Genomic DNA, 22,071 nt, shown 5'->3' with positions numbered 1-22,071 from the left:
TCGCCGCCCATCGGGACGGTAAGCACATGCGCAAGAGTGCGTCCTCGCCCCCGCCTCCTCTTCCGCGCGGACCCTGCCCGTCCCGGCTCTGTCACCTCACAGTAGTCGTTGCCGGTGGCGGGTGCGGGGCCGCGTGCAGCGCAGGGCCGCCTTTCCCCCGCCCCTCAGGCCGGGCCTGGGCTCGGTCCCCCCGCTCCCTCCGTTCCCCATCCCCGTCGGGTACGGGAAGGTCCAAGCCGCTGCCGGGTGCCTGAGGGACTTCGTGGCCGCCGCCGCCACGGGTCCCGATGGAGCCGCCGAATCTCTATCCGGTGAAGCTCTACGTGTACGACCTGTCCAAGGGCCTGGCCCGGCGGCTCAGCCCCATCATGCTGGGTGAGGGGGCTGGGGGCGGGCGAGAGGGTGCCGGGCCGGCCGGCAGAGGTAGGGAGGCCTGGACCACCGCTCAGGGGGAGACGCGGGGCCCAGAGGATGGAGGAAAGCGCGAGCGTAGAAGGGAAAGGTCTGAGGTTCGGGCGCCTGGAGCCCCACTTTCCCGACTTCACGTTTGAATCCAGGAGGAAGGGATGGAGGAGTCACGCCCTCCCCCTGCCCCCTCCGAGCCGTAGGGTGAGCGGGCGCTGCAGCCCGGCGGCTCCCCTGCCTCACTTGGGGAGCCCTTTACACCTCTTCCTCGGCGCAGTGTAGGGGAGGTGAGGATGCCTGCCGCGCGGTGCCCCTCGTGGTGAAAGGGACACTGCAGAGATCCCCAGGTGGCCCTTAGCCTTCCCTCCGTGCCAAAAGGAAACTGCAGTCTCTGGGGTAGATGGGAATGGGAAGCTAGAGCCGCACGGGGGCCCAGCCATTGCTCCCAGGTAGAGGTCAAGTCAGGTCTACTGGAGCCCGAACTCGAGAATTCAAGTTCTGCCCTGACAATGCGGTCTTGTCAACAGTTTCTAAGTTAATTGCTTTTGCCCAGATGGTTAGAAAGCAATTCTGGGAGAGGGTTGGATACTGTTGTGTCAGTAAGGATTAGTAAAGGAAGTATTTCCGTTGTGCTCCATTAAACTACTTAACCTACCAGGAGAGAAAATCAGCCCTAGTTCGCTGTACATCAAACCTCATTATAACCCAAATACCAAAATGTCTCATCTAACATAGAAATTGTCGAGTTTGTGGTTTCAGTTGATATTGGGCAGGAAAGGATTCCAGGAATTGAAAAATTGAACAGCTTTGGCAACATCCATTTGAATGGCTAGTTTTTCCTGGCTTTTATGGACGCATTAGAGAGTGTTTTAGTTCATCTTGGTAAGACAAGAGGGCTGAAGTCAAGTAAGCAAGGCTACTTTGGAAGGCATCTTTTCAATGTCCTTGAGTTTCTGATGTATCATAATGAGTTGCACTTTAACCCTGGGCCAGTGAATGGTTACTCATATTTGGCTTCACATCAGAATCACCTGGGATGCTTGTTAAAAATACAGATAACTTCACTTTGAACAAGTCTTTTTCAATGGAAATAGAGAAAACAAAGTTGGAACAGTTCTTTAAATATTCAGGTGTGTTTAAAGCAAAGGATTTATACATGCTCGTGTAGGCAAATGATTATCTGGAAGAATACATAAGGAATTGAAACAGTGGTAACTTATGGAAAGGGGAACGTGATGCCAGAGGACAGGCATAGAAGGGGGACTTCGCTATAAACTTTCTGTACCTTTTGAATTGTGTACTACACACATATATTATCTATTCAAAATAAACAAAGTTTTAAATATATGGATTCTAGAGCCTCATTACACAGGTACTAAATAAGAATCTGCTGGAGTTTTGATCCAAAAATCTGTATTTTTAATAAGCTCTTCAGGTAATTGCTATGTAGCCAGTCCATTGTTGGCTAGAAGTTTGGGCCTAGATCACCAGTTGTTAAAATGAGTAAGGTAAAGCTGAAAGCAAAACTTACAAAGTCACGGGGGAACGTGCTAATCACTAACAGATTACATCGGTCAAGTTGTAACTAAACTTCTTGGAATGGAGCCATTATTTGGTTAGTTTGATCATAGCTATAAGTGTCCTTAAGGATCACGGCTTCATGATTCATTCAACAGATTGTTCTTTGAGTGCCTCCTATGTGTTAGTCCATGTGTTAAGCTTAACTGAGGACAGTATATTGAACAAAGATGTTCATTGCCATCATGGAGCTGCTAACTGGGGAAAATATTAAATATAAGCAAAGAAAATAATTATTTCAAACACTAATTGTGATAAGTGTTAGGCTGTGCAAGAAGCAAACAGGGTGCTGAGATCGAAAGTGACAAGAGAAGCCTAACTTTATTTATTTATTTTTTAAATCATGGCCACATTTTTCTTTTTTTTTTAAGATTTTATTTATTTATTTGACACAGAGAGAGACAGCGAGAGAGGGAACACAAGCAGGGGGAGTGGGAGAGGGAGAAGCAGGCTCCCCGCTGAGCAAGGAGCCCGATGCGGGGCTCGATCCCAGGACCCTGGGATCGTGACCTGAGCCAAAGGCAGACGCCTAACGACTGAGCCACCCCGGCGCCCCGAGAAACCTAACTTTAAATAAGGGTGTCAGAAGGAGTGACTTAAGTTGGGAAGTCAAGGAGGAAGAAGTAGTCACAAGGAGGGTGGTAAGGGAGTTGTAGTGTTCTAGGCATAAGGAGGATCAATCTGCCAAGGCCCTGAGGTAGGATAGAGCCTGGCCTTGTCCTGGAACTGAAAGAAGGTCTTTGTGGAGTATCATGGGTGAAGGGAAAAGTGCCATAACTGAAGGTGGAGGGCCGGACCTGCCCCCTCCCCCTTCTTTTTTAAATAAATGTGAAATCCTAGAAGGATCACAGGCAAAAATGGGAACTTCACCAATTTGGCACATCTGACCACAATGGTATTTCTGAGAACATAACCTTGCCTGCAAATCTAATTCTCTCTTCTCTATCCCTTTTTCCCCATATTGCTTTTTGCCTTTTGCAAAAGTAATGAAAGGGTTATCAAAGCTAATAATCACACTTTCTAGAGTTGGAAACTTAGGGAAAATGGGCATTGCCTTACTGGCTCATCCTGTCCAGACATCACCAACCTTAAAGTTGGGTATGTCCCAGTTCTGTGAGTAGCCATATATTGATTTCCCATTCCTAAATATTATTTGAACCTTTAAAAAGTCCACTTGTTTCCTGATTTTTGTTATGACTTCCAGAAGCATATTAATAGCTAGCATTTATTGAGAACTTAATTTATTAAGAACTTCGCATTTATTGAGAGTGTCAGACTCTTTTTTTCTGAGTACTTTGTGTGTGTTATAATCCTCACCACAATTTTGTGAGGTAGGTCCTGTCATTACTTTCATTTTTCATTTGAGGAACCTGAGACATAAGGCATTAAGAAACTTGCCCCAGCTCACACAGCTGGTAAGTGGCAGGGATGGGTTATAAACACAGGCAGTCTGACTTTCAGAGCTCATGTTGTCAGTCATTTTGTTATATCACCTCTACTGTGTAATGTGTCCCTTTATAATTTTTCAAGTTTGTAAAGGCATCTTTGGTCAAGTGTTTCAAATTTGGATGAGAAAAGGATCTGGGTTCAATGTGTATGTGCCATTCATAATCACAGATTTATGATCATTCCTCATAGCCTTCATTTTCCCAAATTAAATTAGTGTGACCTCATCAGTTGTACCTTCTTATTCTTGTTAATGATGGTTCCTCACTGTAAGACCCCATCTAGGGGCGCCTGTGTGGCTCAGTTGGTTGAGTGTCTGCCTTCTGCTCAGGTCATGATCCTAGGGTCCTGGGATCAAGCCCCACATTGGGCCTTCTGCTCAGCAGGGAGCCTGCTTCTCCCCCTCCCTCTGCCTGCTGCTCTGCCTACTTGTGCTCTCTCTCTCTCTCTCTCTGTCAAATAAATAAATAAATAAAATCTTTTTTTTTTTTTTAAAGATTTTGTCTATTTATTTGACAGAGAGAAAGACAGTGAGAGAGGGAACACAAGCAGGGGGAGTGGGGGAGGGAGAAGCAGGCTTTCCACGGAGCAGGGAGCCTGATGCGGGGCTCGATCCCAGGACCCTGGGATCATAACCTGAGCCGAAGGCAGACGCCTAACGACTGAGCCACCCAGGCGCCCCTTGTTGATTGTTTTCTAATCTAAAGTTTTGTGTGCATGCACGTATCTCAGGGTTACATTTATTTTTTATTTTTTTCACAAGCCTATCTCAAAATTGTTCTTGAGTTTAAAGACATAAGGATATAGAACATAGATATTTATTTCTTGGAAGAATGCAATCTAATGAATATTTGAGATTTTACTTTATACTCAGTTCCTTGCTTAATTCTGTAATACAAATAGTAATGAAATAAAAAACATGAACTCAGTCGGTTAAGCATCTGCCTTTAGCTCAGGTCATAATCCTGGGGTCCTGGGATGGAGCCCTGTCATAGGGCTCCCTGCTCAACGGGGAGTCTGCTTCTCCCTCTCCCTCTGACCTTCCCCCCTGCTCATGCTTTCACTTGTCCATGTGCACTCTCTCCCTCTCTCTCTCTCAAATGAATAAATAAAAAATCTTAAAAAAAAACATGAACTCTGTCCTCCAGGGGTTTATTTCACTAAAAATAACATATGTGCACATGCAACATTAGAGAACAGCATAAAAGAGATTATAACTAGATGCCAGAATGAGCAAGTGGTGAAGCAATTATTTTAGGTCTTGAAAGAAGGGAAAAGCCATGGTGGGCTGCATGTGTCAGAAAGACTTCAGTGAGAACCTTGAGCTGCTGGAGGGCAGAGACTCTGTCTCATTTCTCTGTATGTCCCCAGTGGCCAGTGAGAGCTGGTGCTCAATAATTTTTTTTTAAAGTAAGTTCTACGCCCAATGTGGCGCTTGAACTCACGACCCCGAGATTAAGAGTCACATGCTGTACTGACTGAGCCAGCCAGGCGCCCCACAATAAGTATCGATTATAGGAACAATTGAGACTTGAACTCAAGCTTGAAGATTACATAGAATGTATTTGAATATGAAGGGGTTTTAAAGTTTTAATGCCCATCTATTAGATTTTTAATGCCATCTATTAGATTTTAATGCCATCTATTTAGATTTTTATTGCTCATTGTGTGAACTACTTTTTATCCATCTAATGAATTAATTTAGTAATCATGCGATTTCATTATGGCAAAATGAAAACTAATGCAGCTTACAAGGCCCTTTGTGATCCTTCTGCTTTTCTCTCCACCCTCACCTGTCTACACATGCTCAACACAATCAGCAGGAGCCTTTCTCCACTGGATTCCACAAGAGTTAAGCTCTAGGGGAAATGATCTGGATGACTATTTCCTCAATTCTGCCAATAGATACCTTAGGGCATGAGGGCTTAATGCTCTGGCAGAACCCCGGTGGAAAAGGGCTAGATACACTAAAAGGACTGAACCTGTTCAGCTTTTTCACCTCTTGGCTTTTCAAAGGCTATGCCATCTGCCCGGAATACTTTCGCTTGGCCTGGCTAGCTTCTGCTCATCCTCAAGGTCTCAACTAACATGTCTCTTCCTCCAGGAAGCCTTCCCTGACCCCCACCCCACAAATCTTGTTCATGTGTCCCTAGTGTATGCTCATAACATCCTGTACATAGCATTCATCATTCTATTTTATAATTGCTTGTTTTCTTTATTAGAGAGCGAGCACCCACAAGCAGGGCAGGATGGCAGAGGAAGAGAAGGAGAAAGAGAATCTTAGGCAGGCTCCATGCTCCGCGCAAAGCCCAATGTGGAGTTCAATCTCATGACCCTGAGATCATGACGTGAGCCAAAATCGAGTCAGACACTGAGGCACCTGGGTGACTCAGTTGGTTAAGCGTCTGCCTTTGGCTCAGGTCATGATCCCAGGGTCCTGGGATCGAGCCCCTCATCGGGCTCCCTGCTCAGCAGGGAGCCTGCTTGTCCCTCTCCCTCTGCCTGCCACCTCCCCCTGTTTGTGGTTGCGCGCACGCTCTCGCTCTCTCTCTCTCTGTCGAATAAATAAGTAAAATCTTAAAAAAAGTCAGACACTTAACCAACTGATCCACCCAGGCACCCCTGTAATTGCTTATTTTTCTCATCAGTGTGCACACACCCCCAGAACTGGACTGGAAGCTCCACTGGGGACAAGAACTATAGATTTACCCAGAGTCTAGCACAGTGATTGGTGTTCAGTAAATATAGCCTGGCTGAATGGTGGAATGTTGCAGACCTACCTCGAAGCATTGCTACAAGGCCTGACTAATGAAAACAAGCAGTGATGAAAAGGGAACCCTCGGGCGCCTGGGTGGCTCAGTCGTTAAGCGTCTGCCTTCAGTTCAGGTCATGATCCCAGGGTTCTGGGATCGAGCCCCACATCGGGCTCCCTGCTCAATGGGAAGCCTCCTTCTCCCTCTCCCACTCCCCCTGCTTGTGTTCCCTCTCTCGCTGTCTCTCTCTCTGTTGAAAAATAAATAAAATCTCTAAAAAAAAAAGAAAGAAAGAAAAGGGAACCCTCTCAGTACTGAGGAAAAGAACTCATACGTCAGTTATTTTATATGAGGAAAGAATCCTGTACTGGCTCCAACAAATCCTAGCATTAGAATATCAAGTAGTTTTAAACCTACTTTTTTTGAAGATCAAAATACCCTCTCAGTTTTTAACAATGTACTGCATTTGATTTTGTGATAACTTTTCTCTGCCTAAAGGAAGGGAAAGCCCTCCTGCCAATAGGCTTTTTTTTTTTCTTTACAATATTGGCACAGAGGCCCACTTATGTTATGCAAATGTTTCCTTTTACCTTTTTCCCACCTACATTCAATATTTATCCAGTGGCCCCAGAGAAGAGCAAGCTGATTTTGTAAGTTAACATTAACCCCTTCACATTGCTGGTAACCTGGCAGATGCTGAGCCAACCAGCAGATTAAAACATTGCCAGTTAGGGGCGCCTGGCTGGCTCAGTCAGAGGAGCATGTGGTTCGATCTCGGGGTTGTGAGTTTGAGCCCCACATTGGGTGTAGAGATTACTAAAAATAAACCTAAAAAATTTTTAATTAAAAAAAAACAGTGCCAATTAAAACCACTGTCAAGGGGTGTTTGGCTGGCTCGGTGGGTGGAGCATATGACTCTTGATCTCAGGGTTGTGAGCTCAAGCCCCACATTCGGTGTAGAGATTACTTAAAAATAAAATCTTAAAAATAAATAAATACACTATCAATAACACTGTATGTTAACTATACTGGAATTAAAATAAAATAAATAAAAACACTATCATTAGAGAAATTTGGGAGGTGAGCTGGAGCTGCACTTGATTTGTACCGGTGACCTAATGCTACTCGCACAGAGCCCGTGCTGCCCATCACCAAATAGACCTTTGTAGGGACGCCTGGGTGGCTCAGTCGGTTAAGCATCTGCCTTCGGCTCAGGTCATGATCCCAGTGTCCTGGGATCGAGCCCCACATCGGGCTCCCTGCTCAGCGGGGAGCCTGCTTCTCCCTCTGCCTCTGCCTCTCTCTCTCCCTGTCTCTCATGAATAAATAAATAAAATCTTAAAAAAAAAAAAGACCTTTGTAGAACACCAGCGGTATTCCAGGTGCTGATCTTGAGCATGTCCTACAACCAGCATGTATGTCTATGTGCTCCATCCATTTTAACTGATAAGGAGGTGGATGGAGTATTTTCTCCTTGGCTTTTATATACTAACTTAACTTTACAGTCAGTGGAATGCTGACTAATGCAGACCTCACTCTGCATTCTTTGTTACTCTTGATGAAAACAGGACTGATATCCATGTCTTGCATTTGTTTTCTTGCACATACTTCATAGGCCTCGAAATCAATGCACTGGATGTGCCAACAAGCTTCGAGACACGCAGGCATCTGACCCACCCACTCTTTGACCTGCTGAGGAAATCCTAGTGGGAAAATAATCTGCTTCTGTAGTGTGCTAATATCCACTGAGCCTAATTCATGTTCCAAAATGGTCTTGTGACCTAATTCAATCTCAAATCACCACCTCCTACTCACCTACTCCCAACCCAGTGTGGCCAAAAAAATTTAAAAATCAATTTAGTTCCACTTTCCAATGCCTGTCACCCAATGGAGGAGACCATGGCCCTTGTTCTTTTCCTCCCAAGAACAGGCTGCTGAGCAGTATTTCTACCTGAGCTGCTCCGACAAGTACGTTGTCATACCGTGTTTTTCCTTCTTGCTTTTATGCCTGGCAAACCATGCATCTTTATTTACCTATTTGTAAAATGATGTTAATAAATATTTGCCCTGCTCTACCACATAAGGATGTTGTGAGAATAAGGATAACTGTGAAGCAGTTCAAATTAAGAAAGGATGTAAGTCTGCTCAATCCACATTTGAAGATGCTTGTCCTAAATGGATTACCACTGCCCTTCAGCATCCAGTCTGTTTCTCATCCACCTCTGTGAGATTTCAGCTCAGTTTGGACAAGGGCAGAGCCTGCCCCACAGTCTTTAGGGGACTACCTCAGAAACCCCAGTCCAGAATCACTCTGTCCATTTGGGCTTTGTGGGCCAAAGTAGCAGGTCTTTTAGTGAAAAGCACACTGGTCTCCTCACTGGAGGAGAGACAGAACACTGCTACATTTTATTTTCCTTGTTATTTCATTTAGCCTGGCAACACTAACAGGAAATGAAATGTTTATATGTCAAATAGACATAGTATTTCATATTAATTCCTTACATACTGAAATCTCTTCTTAGATCTTACCACCAATCCTGAGGTAAAATTTATCTTTTGGAGGTCTTTACCCTTTTCCCCAAGGCCATTATACCTAATGTAGTCTCTATTTATCAAATTTCTGGGTACCACACACTGTGATGCCTTATTTTATTTTATTTTTTTAAGAGGGGAGGAAGGGTAGAGGGAAAGAGAGAATCTTAAGGAGACTCTCCGCTGAGCACGGAGCCAATGCAGGGCTCAGTCTCATGACCCTGAGATCATGTTCCTGAGCCGAAATCAAGAGTTGGACGCTTAACCAATGAGCCACACAGGCGCCCCTACAGTTCTCTTAAAAGACATAGGTGTCTTTTATTTTTTATTTATTTTTATTTTTTTTAATAGAGAGTACAAGCAGGGGGAGCGGCAGGGAGAGGGAGAAGCAGGCTTCCCGCTGAGCAGGGAACCCAATGCGGGGCTTGATCCCAGGACCCTTGAGATCATGACCTGAGCTGAAGGCAGACGCTTAACTGGCTGAGCCACCCAGGTGCCCCCATAGGTGTCTTTTTAAAAACATGGATCTGATCAAGGCACTCCTAACAACCATGAATGCAGCGTAGTGCAGGGCAGCCTTCTGTCTGGGCTTACCCCACTTGGCCGGCGCCCCTGCTGGCCACTTTCCCTCCTATCACCGTCACTGCACTCTTTTCTCTAACCTGTCTTTATCACAACTGTGCATTTGTACATATTATTCACCCTGGCAGAAATGTCCATTCCTGCCCCTACTCATTCTCCAGTTGAATTGCAGCTTATAAAGGTAGTTCCTTATCTTTATTATATATAGCATCTCATTTTTACCACTCTGTAATTATACCACTCTATAATTAGAGCCTATCGACATTGTATTTTACTTAGTTGTGTGTGTGTCTCTCTTTCCATTTGACTTTGGGCTCCTTAAAGGCAGGACAGTGATCTGTTCATATTTTCATTTCCATACCTAACATCATTTCTGCCATATGGAGATACAGAATACATTTGCATTGACTATTCAGATGGATGGGATTTGTCAAGTTTTGCCCAGTCATTTCCTGAAGGATTTCGCCTCACATATGCTCGATGAAGAAGTGGATAATAGCTTTTTCTTTTTTTTTTTTTTAAGATTTTTTTTTATTTATTTGTTTAACACAGAGAGAGAGAGCACAAGTAGGCAGAGCAGCAGACAGAGGGAGAGGGAGAAGCAGGCTTCCCTCCGAGCAGGGAGCCCGATGCGGGGCTCGATCCCAGGACTCTGGGATCATGACCTGAGCCGAAGGCAGCCGCTTAATGACTGAGCCACCCAGGCGCCCCGGATAATAGCTTTTTTTATATCATTGTTCTGTTGTCTCTATAGATGAGACAAAGAAAAAGGCAAAGTTGAATTGACCCTGAAGGGGAAAGAAAAGCAGACACAAAATTGGGGTACATCTATACCAGTGTTTTTTGTCTTGCATTCTGATGAAGGATGCTAATCACTTTTTAACCTACTTAACACAACATACCTGTATCAGGACCTAAGGACCTTATTGGAGGAGCACTGCATTCCTAGAGAGTCCCCCAAGAGGTTTATAATGGGTTACTCCGGGTTTTTCTTTTCTTTTAAGATTATTTGGGGGGGGGTGCGGTGGGCAGAGGGAGAGGGAGAGAGAGTCTTTTTTTTTTTTTTTTTTTGCCTCAAGGGAGAGAGAGTCTTAAGCAGACCCTGCGCTCAGCACGGAGCTCAGTCCCACGACCCTGAGATCATGACCTGAGCTGAAACCAAGAGTCGGACACCTGACCGATTGCGCCACACAGGCAACCCCGGGTTACTCTGGGTTTGAGTGATGTTCTGAATTTGCTCAGGCTGGGAGGCCATTTAGTCTGATCCCAAGTGGCTAAATCTCTTCTTTTCTCCACAGGGAAACAACTGGAAGGCATCTGGTAAGTTGGGTGGGACTCTACATTGATTGGCTAGTTTTTGAAACAAAGCAGTACCTGTGCATTTCAGGTCCCGGTCTGTGGCTTCCAGCTCTAAACCCAGTACTCTGTATCATAAAATTTCCAGTTCCTAAAGCAGTGGTGGTTCTCAACCAGGGGTAATGTTGTGCTCCGACCACCCACCCCAGGGACATTTGGCAATGTCTAGAAACATTTCTGACGGTGGAGGCCAGAGATGCTGCTATACACATCCTACCACGCACAGGACAGTCCTTCACAACAAAGAATTATCCAGCCAAAAAATGGCAGTGGTGCTGAGGTTGAGACACCCGGCCTTAAAGACAGGCAGAATGATGTCATGCCCACCCCTGACCAAGCTTTCTCACTACAGGAGTCTCAAGGGCCCCACATGTCTGTCTACCTTGGTCTCTCTGTACTGGATCCATCCCTGTCAGGCAAGATGGTAGCTGAGCGGTCCATTAATGAGGAAACCATAGGTCAGTATTCCATCTGGACTACTAGAGCCTGCTGACATTTGGGATGACCAGAATGATCCTTTGCTTTGTTTGATTCAAACCAAGTAATATGAGCACCTTCCCCTGAAATAGGTCCACATCTAGTCTTGCCCTCAGCATGGTCCAGGTTAACTGCTCCTGTTAGTTTTAAAAGCCTGGGAACGCACCTTGGTCTGCAGACCTTTATTTCACTAAGGGTTTGTCAGTTTCAGGGTGAATCTAGGGCCTCCTCTCTGCTAACGTGATCTATAGCAGTAGTTCTCAAGGAGGACAGTTCTGCCCCCAAGGACATTCCATAGTGTCTGGAGACGGATTTCATTGTCACAATTGGGGGTGGGGGGGAGGGTGCTACTGGCATCTGGTGGATAGAAGCCAGGATGCTGCTCAACCTCCTAGAATGCACAGGACAGCCCCCGGCAAAGAGTTCTCCAGCCGCCAATGTTACTAGTGCCGAAGTTGAGAAACTCTGATCTATGATATTTGTGCCTTTGGTTAGTTTCATAAGGCTGTTGACCTTGTAAGTCCGATCCTTGGGCAGAAATTACTCTCCTCACAGTGTGGTATTTGCTTTTTCGCAGACCAGCTTTCAGTTTTCTGGCTTACCCTGTTTCTTCTCTGCCTTGCAGGCACACCTCCATAGTTGTGCACAAGGATGAGTTCTACTTTGGCAGCGGCGGTATTTCCAGCTGTCCCCCAGTGAGTGGCTTCCCCCACACCCTTCCCCAGTCTCAGGTTCGTGCGGTTCCCGTAGACCAGGAACTCGGCTACCACTCCGTATACCTGGCTTCTAGCCCAGTGGAGGTCAGCCTATGGATAGTTCCTCGTAACTACTTTAAGACTCAGCTCAAGAGCACCCTTCCCTGGCCTCTCTACTCCCTCGGCATGTGTGGGTCCCTCTGGGTCACCCCGAGCATGATATGGTAGATGAGCTGTTCCTGAGTCTCTGCAGGGAGCTGTGTGTAAGCTCCTTGTGAGCTGAGACTGTGTCTCCCTCCCTGTTCCCGTCACCAGCTCAGTGCCCACCTCATAGCATGAACTCAGCCAATGTTCAGCCGAAGGATCAGGGCTCTCAGAGGTAAAGTGAGTTGCCCCAAGTTATAGGGCCAGTAAGTGGCACCGGTGCTAAAAGTCAGGACTCTCTGTCTCTAAAGTCCATGCACCTTTCCAAGAAATTTCTCTCTGAGCTATCTAAGAATTTCATAGGAGGTGTTCAAGCAAAGACCAAGCAGCCATTCATTTTGATACTCATAAATGGAAAGTCATTCTTGATTTCTTCTGCTCACCGTTCCCCACCTTCTCTAACAAATCCTTCATGAAGCCCAGTCAGTTCTACCTTGTAAATGTATCTTAAGTCAGTCTCTCTCTCTTCATCTCTTCCCATGTTTCCAGAGCTCTCACCTTCATCCATGCCACCCTCACAACTAGCCTGGACTGCAGCAATACATCTGCTCCTCAGTCAGGACTCCACACAGGAAGTGAAGTGATCTTTTCAAAATGAAAATCTGATCATGGCATTCCCCTGCTTCAGTCAGAACTCTCCCCACTGCCCTTGGGATAAAACCCAGCAAGCTCAGCCTGACCTCCAGGCCCTATCTGATCTAGTCTCGGTCTCCCTCTCTGAATGACCTCTTTTCAGGTAGTGCCTTTCTCCACCCCCACCCCCTTCTCATTCCTAGAACATTCCGAGGACATTGGAACCTTCCCTCTCACTTCAGTCCACCTCCCTGATCCTTCACCTGGTTCTGCCTCTCCATCCTTCAGATTTGAGCTCAGTGTCAGTTTCTCAGGCAAGTCTTCCCAAACCCCTCAGACTGGAAAGGTTCCCTGTCATACGTACTGATGGCATTCTGTACTTTGCCAGCAAGACCCTTATCGCAGCTCATAATTTTGCATTGGTTTATGGGATTTTCTTGTCTGCCTTCCCTGCTAGACTATAAGCTCCATGAGGGCAAGAATCTCATCTGTTTTTTCCACACTGTACCCCCAGTGCCTGGCATAAGGCCCGGCACCTAGTAAGTTCTCAATGCATGTTTGTTATATGAGTGAATAATAGGGGCTCAACTAGTGACCTTTCAGTCTCTTGGAATTCTGAGACCATCCTTCTTGGACTACCATAATTATCCTGCTCACCATGCTTTCCCCAGTGCCTCAAACAATGTCAGGCACACAGTAGGTGCTCAGTAGCTATTGCATGGATGAATGGTCTTTTCTGGAAGCTCTGCTCAGGAGTGCTCTCCCTTACGCCCCCAGTCCATTCCCAGCTCTGTCTTCCCCCGTGATCTGTTGCTTCACCCTTGGCTGGTTCCCCCTTGGCTCAGTCTCCCCTTTGGTCTGCTATGGCAGTCTGTTAACCCACGGCAGAGGGTTTTCTGTAGGCCTTCCATGGGCCATTAACTCCCTTGCCTGAGGAACCCTATCATCGTTGTTAGATTAGGCTCATAGATCAAAATAGAACTGAGTTGTGGAAGTATTTGCCAGCCTGCCAGACTTCTCAGAGGTCCTTCACATTTTCCCAGTCTTATAAGGGATATCAAGTGTGTCACAAGAAAAAACTGGCTGCATACACTTAAATGTAGGCATAGAAAGATGGCCTGTCAAGTGCTAGCCATTTCTGGTTATCCTGTTGTGCCCTTGGGATCAGGCATGTTGGGGACAAAGGGAGACTTCAGGTTCTGGGTTTCTTTTTTCTTTTTTTTTTTAATCACCCGGCTGAGTAGACAGCGTCAGGGATCTGACCGGCCAGAGACTCGGCTTCCCAGGGCCCTGCCAGAAACCAGCAGCCCAGCCTCTTAGCCACGTTGCCATGTGGCAATGGAGAGTTGACAGGAAGCTCTAAGCCATTGCAGCCTTGATTCAAATAGGAAATAACACTCTTCATCTGCCCTGGGTGCTCTGAAAGGTAAATGTTGTCGGAACAGAGCTTTGGTGGTCTTCCATGGGAGGCCACATGAAAAAAGTTCAGTGGAGATGGTGACTTAATGACTTTCTCTGGGTTGGCTCTTTTAGGGAGGGACATTGCTTGGGCCCCCAGACTCTGTGGTTGATGTGGGGAGCACAGAAGTCACAGAAGAACTCTTTCAGGAGTACCTGTCCTCCCTGGGGGAGTCTCTGTTCCGGTGAGTGGAGACATGGGTGGTGGTTAGTCGTGTCTGTTCCCCCACTAGACAATCGGCCCCGGAGGCAGCCACCAGCTCACATCCCCTAGAGCACTCAGCACAAGGTCTGGCCCAGTATTTGCTGAATAAATTTGAAGAGAAAGCAGTTATGCCACAGAGAGAGCTCAGCATTGCTCCAAGGCAGATACTCTGTCCCAGCGAACCTTCTGCTGAAACGCTGAGGGAAGGAAGGGCTATTTATTCCTCCTGATTGAAATCAGCAGCTGCTGCTCTCAACCCACACTGGGCAAGTATCTCGTCCTGAAAAATCAAAAACAGGGCTTGTGGAGGGGTCGGGATGACATGGGACCTTGAGCAGGTTTTCTCTTCAAGAAGCTTTAGTCATTTGCAGTAAGTGTTCAGTCTAACCCTCGAGTTCTGCTTTTGTGAATATAAAGACTCTCCTAAAACTGTAGAGGAGCCATATATTTTTATTTCATCCTTCCCTTAAAAATCAGTGTTTGATGGTCCAAGGTGGCAAATCCAGCAGTCCTTTGGAGCATAAGAGAGAAGGAGAATCCTAGTCCTCGTACTCAGCTGTGCTCACCATGCCATTACTTGGTTTGAGTTATCCCACATATGTGCTTGCTGCCCCTCTGATCTGTTTTCCAAACCTTTCCCACAATGCACAGGAGAGAGGCCTACAACGTCTTTGAAAACAACTGTAACACCTTTACCAACGAAGTGGCACAGTTCCTGACCGGAAGGAAGATCCCTTCTTACATCACTGACCTTCCCTCTGAAATTCTATCCACGTAAGTGGCCTCGATCTCTGGCCCTGCCCCTGAAACCCCCATTCACAGTCAGTGCGGCTCATCTGGCCCACGTCCGCCCTCCCTGCTCTCAGCAGAATCCTCCCATCCTAGGTGGGCCCTGTCGTGATGGCACCTGCCAACGGGGAGGTCCACCATTCCCTCCAGTCACTGGTGCCCACCTGTGTGACCTTCACCCTCCTTGGAGTTGGACCCGCTCTACCCTGGCCTGAGTGCAACCACAGAACTTAGAAACCCACTTGAATCTGGCTCCAGCATTTGTACAGATTCCTGGCATCTGTCTTTCACGTTGCTCATGAAGCAGGCCGCTCCCAGAAGTGCTTGCATAAAATGCACTTTTAGATGGACAAGCAGAGGATAGATCAGAGAATTAATAGTGTGGCTTATTCCGTAAATGTCATTTGTTGGTCTTGCTTCCCCTGCACCATGAGCTCTTTGATGCTCTCAAAGACAACGCCCTACTGGCCCTCATATCTTGTAGGGCAAAGTCAGCCCTCGGTAAATGTTTTCTTTAGGTGCACACTGTAGCCCCGCCCACCCTGGTGTAGTCCCAGCTTTGTGGGCCATCATGCAGGCAATGTCCCCTAAAAGGACACACACACCCAAACCCATTTTACTTCCCCCTCCTTGGCTGTTGATTATGTTCAGGCAGCCTCTACCCACTCCAGGACCATGTCCATCTGCTGACTCTGACTCAGTTTCTCCTTAACTGGGGCCCTGTCCACCAGAGATCCTGAGAGGTTTAGCAGGCTCGGCAAGATGAGCTGTTTTTCACACCTGGGTAGGAAACCCTCAGGAAAAACTTGCAGAGGAAATGGGACGGCTGTGTCCAGCTGGTGAGGAGAGCCCCATCTCCCGGCCCTGGCCCTCCCTGCCTGTTCCTCAGTGGGTGTGTTGAACCCCACAGCCTCACTAAAGGATCTAGGTTATGGGGCCCTAAGCAAGTAGAAGTAGCTGGAATGTTCTTGCTGTTGTTATTTGATGGGTAGAGTTCTAGGACTTGCCTGGATTAGGGTTTCATCTGTTTATGCTCAAGAATGCTTCATTCCCTTCAAACCTGGATGTGATTTTCAAAAATGGCAATATCCCCCAAAGAAAAAGAAGGCCAGTAACTGAGATGTGTTGTGGGCCCCCTGATTTAAGGTTCTAGGAATTTTGGAAAATCTCTAAGACTCCAGTTTTTGCCGTGTTTTTTCCAGCCAAGCTATCCTGAGCGTGAACGGGGAGCCCTTTAGAAAGTGGCATTAACGCCTTCTGGCAACCTGCATTTGTCATTTTTCCTGAATATTCCCTGTACTCCCTAGAAGATCTCGTTTCCATACCTTTCTTCTTTTGCCTCAGCTTCCTCGTTCAAACCTTATTTTATCTTCTTGTACCGTGAGAGTTAAAGATTCAGGCACAGAAAGGTCAGAAAGCTCTAGTTCCCTGTGTGTCGCTAACCTGTTCAAGCCACAGCTAACCAGGATCTAGCAGATGGCAGCACCTACTGAGGAGGGGACCCCAGGGGTAGAAGGGCAGAGCAGGCTATCTCGAGAGCCCCTCGAGGAATGTCATGTGCGGGGTATGTGAGAAAACTGAATGAGGCTGTGTTGGGTGGCACCACTAGCCCAGTGGGCGCAGTTGTGACGGTCTGCACCCATCCCACCCAGCCCCTGGGTCTCTTTTCTCCACAGGCCCTTCGGACAGGCCCTGCGGCCCTTCCTGGACCCCGTCCAGATCCAGCCTCCTGGAGGGAGCCCCGTGGGCCGACCCAACGGCCAGAGCTAACAGGACTGCATGGGACCGCCCTGCCTCACAGGGGCTTTTCCTTTTTAAACAAAACAAACCCTACCAGATTTCTATTTTATAATTTTACATCAGATCTAACAACCAGGGGACGGCTTTTTAAATTTCCCAGGGAAGGAGATCATCAGGCTGCATGTAGGACAATGCTGCTAAGCAACAGAACAAAATGCCATCCCTTCTAATAGTATTATACTAATTTATTAAGGCTGTCTTGTCTGTGAGTTCACTTCTGACGCTGCTTCCTGAGCGTCCTCCACACTGGAGAAAGGGAGGGGGTTTGTTTAAGCAGAAGGCAAGAGGCACAGTTTGGGGGAGCCCCGACCTAGCACCTCTTTCCAGAGAACGCCCGTGCTCTACCCAGGTTGTCACCACCTGTGGGACCCAGGTGAGTTTTACGACATCCGTGGAACAGCAGTTGCGACATTCCGGAAGCAGTTACTCCCTGGTTTTTAAATGAACGAAAGGACTTGGTGCACCTGGGACCAGTTTCAGGAAGACTAATCCAACCTAAGTGAACTCTGTAGCCGCAACCTCTCACCTTCCCTCCCGACCCCAAGCAAGGCCATGGGGCCGGGCCTGGAGCAACCAGAAGCCTCAGGATCAAGGGAGAGTGACAGCAAGTGTCAGGCCAGAGAGTACAGGATAAAGCCATTCTTCCTTCCACCTACTGATTGCCAATCCTCTGACATCAGTTTTGGAGAACCTGCCTTGCTGCCTGTGGGCTGCTCTTCTCAGCAGCCTGACCTTCCTCCTGACCTGTCATAGTTGATGAAGGTTTGGGCTGGAGCGGCAGAGACCCAGGCCTTTTGTCTGCAAGTAATAATGTAGGTTTTTATCAGTCACTGTACCCCCCCCACCCCCCAAACCAGTATGCAATATTCAGCTAGGGACCAAGGGGAAGGGATTCCCTGCTCAGGGAAAATATCCCTGATGTAGAAATAATAATAATGCAGAATCAAGGTGGCAAGAAAATTTGGAGTTGTTTCCAATAGAGATTTTTTTACATTATCCTCAATGTGTTTTGAAGGCACGTGTTATTTCTGTTGTCGTTCTGACTTTAAGGATGCATTATTGAGAGCCTGCCTGGGCATTTTCCTAATGAGCTGCTGCTGGAGCTTATAGGGAGGAACAATCCAGACCTGTCTTCTCTGGAGAGGCTCTCAGATTCCTTTTCTTCACATGCCTCCCTTAAGTTAGTTTTTGGGGAGTGAGTGTGGTGAAGGGACTTAGAGCTGCCGGGTCCCTGAGTCCCAGCCCTGGCATCTGTAGGCCCTTCCTGCCACAGCTCCTGCCACTTCTCAGACTTGAATTATGTTCTCTTTCCGGGGTCTGGCCCGTAGCAGGTGCCTTTGCTTTTCAAAAAGCTGCTGCTCATCTCTGGCCTCATTTCCTCCTGTCTCTGCCATCAGCCATAGCAGTTGGCACCATTGCGGTCTCAGCTAGATGAAAAGACGGTTTTCTGCCTTCGTGTTGGCCTGTGACCTGACCAGGGGCACCTCCACGGTGGCCAGCTGTGATGTCAAAGGACATTTTGGAGAGCAGAAGCCAGCAGAGACTGTTATTTAATGTGGTGGACCTACTGGCGGAATTGGGCTCATGGAGAATAGGTTTCAGGCTGGATTTCTCCCAGGAGGGCAGCTCGTCGGCGGAGGACTTCGCCCCACCGTCCACCCAGTTTCTCTCCTTTTCCGCTTGCCTCGCCTAGCCCTCTCTCCCAGGCTCCTGCTCCAGACCTCTCCTCCCAGAGCTCTCAGCTCTATCCAGAGGGCACTGGGCGTCACAGCCTCCTCCCCGCCTGCTCCCCCGTATCCAGGCTCAGCTGGCTTCACTCCTAATAGCAGTCTCTCCAGACCCAGGAGAAGTTAGCCAAAGTAGCTACCCTGAGAGACGGAGTCACTGGGTTCATCGCAAGCCCCCCTTCGTGCCAGCAGCCGTCCGTGCCAATGCTTGTGCCCGAGGGATTGTGGGGGAGATGGAGGGACCGCCCAGCTGTCTCGTCAGAGCTCTCCGGGAAGGCGCACTCTTTCTCCCCATCCCAGGCCCACCGTCACTCATTTGGGAAGCCTGGGCTCAGGCTACGACCCCCAGCCCCATCCTGACATTTCTCGGTCAAGAGCAGAACCCCAGGAGCCTGCTCATTGTGACCAGCTAGCTCCACACAGGTGTGTGAGGTGAGCAGAGTGGGAAATGAGCCGTGTGTGTAATCGTACATACCGTGGACACCTCCGTGGAGGTCCATTGGCTTAAAGGGACAGGGAAGGAGGAGGGATGAGACCATCACCCCCTCTCCAGAACAAAGCTGTACCTTTGAGATTCCTTTGTGCCCTTGAAGTCAAACTAACTGTCTAGTACGGAGGTGTTTGCTGGTGTTCTTTGGTGTTTTTTCTAACGCAATAAACTCATTTCTGCCTGCTGCATTTGTGTAGTGCTTGAAGGGCTGGGTTTGCGTCCAGCGTAGCCAGGCTTCTGTCTCCGTCTGAGCTTAACTTTGCTGAGTCTGGATATTCTGCCTTTGCTTAGTTGTAAGCCTTATGGATAAGAAGTGACGATAGCAGGGAATAATGTGTGACTTTCACCACTGGTTTACAAAAATGGGGAAAAGGCCCAGAGAGAATATTACTTGCCCCATGTCACCTTGCAACTGGTGGTAGAGTAAGACTCAAAGCCTCATCTACTGGCCCCAACTTCTGAGATCTTCCTCCAGAGGACGCTGGCCGTCAGAGGACATCTGACCTCACCAAAACGTGTTCACTTCTGGTTTCAGTTTGGCTATCGGCTGGGTCTATGGCCCCACGGATCTCTCCCCACCTTGTTACCGTGACCTCATTGAACAAGTGTGGGGATGGGTGGGCTAGCTCTCTGAGCATCCCCTGGTACTACCAGACACAGCAGTGTGGCTGCAGGTGTCTGTAGGTTCCGTTGGCCCACTTTGCGTGAGCACCTTCCACAGGCTGAGCCTCTGCTGGGTGCTTTCACACACAACGGACTTGAGATGTAGATAGGGTCTCATGTTACAGATGGGAGACAGGTGCAGAGAAACGAAGTTATCCAGGGGGCACGTGGCTGAGCCCTTGAATCTAGGTCATGTGTTCTCACCACCAGACCCGTGAGACCTCGCTGTTGAGGCGCTGTGTGTCTTCAGCGTGCTAGCTAGAGAAGACTGTTCTGTCCCTCCAGAGGACACAGAGGGTAGGTGGCTTTGGCTGACATTGTTTTTTTCCCCCAAAGCTGGCATGTTCAGAGGCAGGACTCCTTAAGAGCGCCTGCTCTGAGATCACACAGCCTGGCCTTAAGTCCTAACTTTGCCACTTGGGGGCCAGTCTGTTAGTCTCCTTATCTGTAAAATGGGGTAAATGGTACCTACCTCACAGGGTGCTTTTCAAGAGAGTAAATGCCAAGTGCTCTGCTCAGTGCCTGGCACAGATGAAATACTCAATGAATGTCGGGCTGAGGGCAGAATGCATTCCACAGCCACTGACTGTGGGGACTCCGGTGAACCAGCTCCGCGCAGAGGCGGCCGTTCCTCTCTGCTGAGGATGGTTTACAAGATGCTGCAGATGTGGACCGCCTACTGGTGGGGGAAATGGCAAATGGTTTTACCTTTAGACTCTGTGACTCACGGCAAGTCAATCGGGTGAGTTCATTTATCCCCACAAAGGTTTCCCTGGGGGCCTATTATATATAAAGCAGTACTGGGCTCTGCACTAGGGGTGCAGTGCTGAGCAGGCCCAAGGCCCCTGCCTGGCAGGGATTCTATTCTGGGGAGGTTGGGAGACAAAAGGGGAGAGAAGTTTGGTAATCTCAGGTGGCATAGTGCTGGGGAGGAAATAAAACCAGGCGGCAGCAGAGTGTGTGAGTGGGGGATATGTGTGAGGAGGCTGGGCAAGTCGTGTGACAAGGTGATGTTTAATCTGAGGCCTATCTGACGAAGGATGGAAGTGAGAGAAGAACATTCCAGGCAGAGGGAGCAGCAAGTGAAAACAACACTGGAAGGACTGAACGGAGACCAGAGTGGCTGGAGCACGAGAGCCGAGGGGGTGGTAAAAGGCGTGGAGGCCGGAGAGGCAGTGGGTCAGACGGTGCAGGGCCTTGTAGGTCAAAGAATGACACAAGCGATTTGCTATGTTGAGAACAGACGGGGGAGGGGGTGGCGTAAGAAGAGCAGCAGAAAACCAGGGAGGAGGGTAGTGCAGAAGTCAGGTAAGAGGTGAGGTGTGTTGTGCATCTGCTAAGTGCCCGGAGCTGTGAAGAAGCTCCTGTTCCCCGGGTGTTCAGAGTGCGGGGAGGGATCCTCAGCTCCCGGGAAGTAGGAAAGGCCAGAGCTGCGGTGACTGCAGAACCACTGTCAGCCTCACCCTGCGTCCGTGAGCTTTGACGGAGCTACTCCAGCTTTGATTTGGGGTGTGCTTAAATTTCTTAATTTGTTTTGCCTAAAGTGATTTTTTTTTTTTTTTTGGTTAGAAGATAATCTATATTTAGAAAATGTAAGCAACCAATGAAAGTACAAAGATGAAATTCTGAAATTCCATCATCCTAAGAGATACTGGATTTTGTGAACATCTCTGCAGACGTTTCTGGGGATTTGAAGACATGCTGTGTGGTACTTGCCTTTGTTCTCTCAGCATGTAGTGAAGATCTGTAAGGCCCAGGAAGGTGGAAGGAGAACCGTCGAGGAGGGAGTGATGGTGCCTGGTGGTATTGGATAGAGGAAGCTCTAAGGAGAGAACATTCCAGCAAAGTTCCCCAAAGCTTGAGGGAACCATTAGGTAAGAGTGGGCCGCTTATTACAGTTGTGTGCATGGAGGCTGGACCTGCTCTGGAGTGGGATGATGGTGTAGGAGGATACCTGCCCAGGCTGGCAGGTTGGACCATGAGACCCATGTCTCCTCAAGCTCAGAGGTGCTCTGGCCTGAGAGGGCAGCAAAGAACCCAGGAGGGGCCTGGCACATCTCTGAATGTGAGCCCTTGACCACGGAGCCTGGCTGCTTTGGAAGGGGGCAGGGGTTGTGGGACTGGTTCTGGTCTCAAGGGTTGCCTGGGAGCCCAGAGTCCCCTGCAGAGATCTCTGCTCCAGACTCCATCCCCCCCACCCCACCCCCACCGCCAAGGTCGTGCTGCAGGAGAGAGATGGGCACCAGGTGGGGCTGTGGAGAGGGAGAGAGAATCTCAAGCAGGCTCCACACCCAGCTCAGAGAGCTACGTAGGACTGGATCTCACAACCCTAAGACTA

At 48.3% G+C, this 22,071-nt stretch overlaps 1 protein-coding gene across 1 annotated transcript; it reads left to right on the top strand.

Annotated features, from left to right (window-relative positions):
• Positions 1-44: 44 nt before the first annotated feature.
• Positions 45-19,256, top strand: DESI1 (desumoylating isopeptidase 1). Its single transcript, XM_078076683.1, has 6 exons — positions 45-375; positions 10,595-10,616; positions 11,755-11,824; positions 14,135-14,244; positions 14,916-15,038; positions 16,730-19,256. The coding sequence occupies exons 1-6, from the start codon at positions 288-290 to the stop codon at positions 16,821-16,823; spliced, it is 507 nt and encodes a 168-aa protein (XP_077932809.1). The 5' UTR covers positions 45-287; the 3' UTR covers positions 16,824-19,256.
• Positions 19,257-22,071: the final 2,815 nt, after the last annotated feature.

The sequence above is a fragment of the Halichoerus grypus genome, chromosome 6 (assembly GCF_964656455.1).
Source record: "Halichoerus grypus chromosome 6, mHalGry1.hap1.1, whole genome shotgun sequence".
In the NCBI taxonomy this organism is placed as follows: domain Eukaryota; kingdom Metazoa; phylum Chordata; class Mammalia; order Carnivora; family Phocidae; genus Halichoerus; species Halichoerus grypus.
Note: the sequence above shows the minus strand (reverse complement) of the source record. Positions and strands in the feature narration are given on the sequence as shown.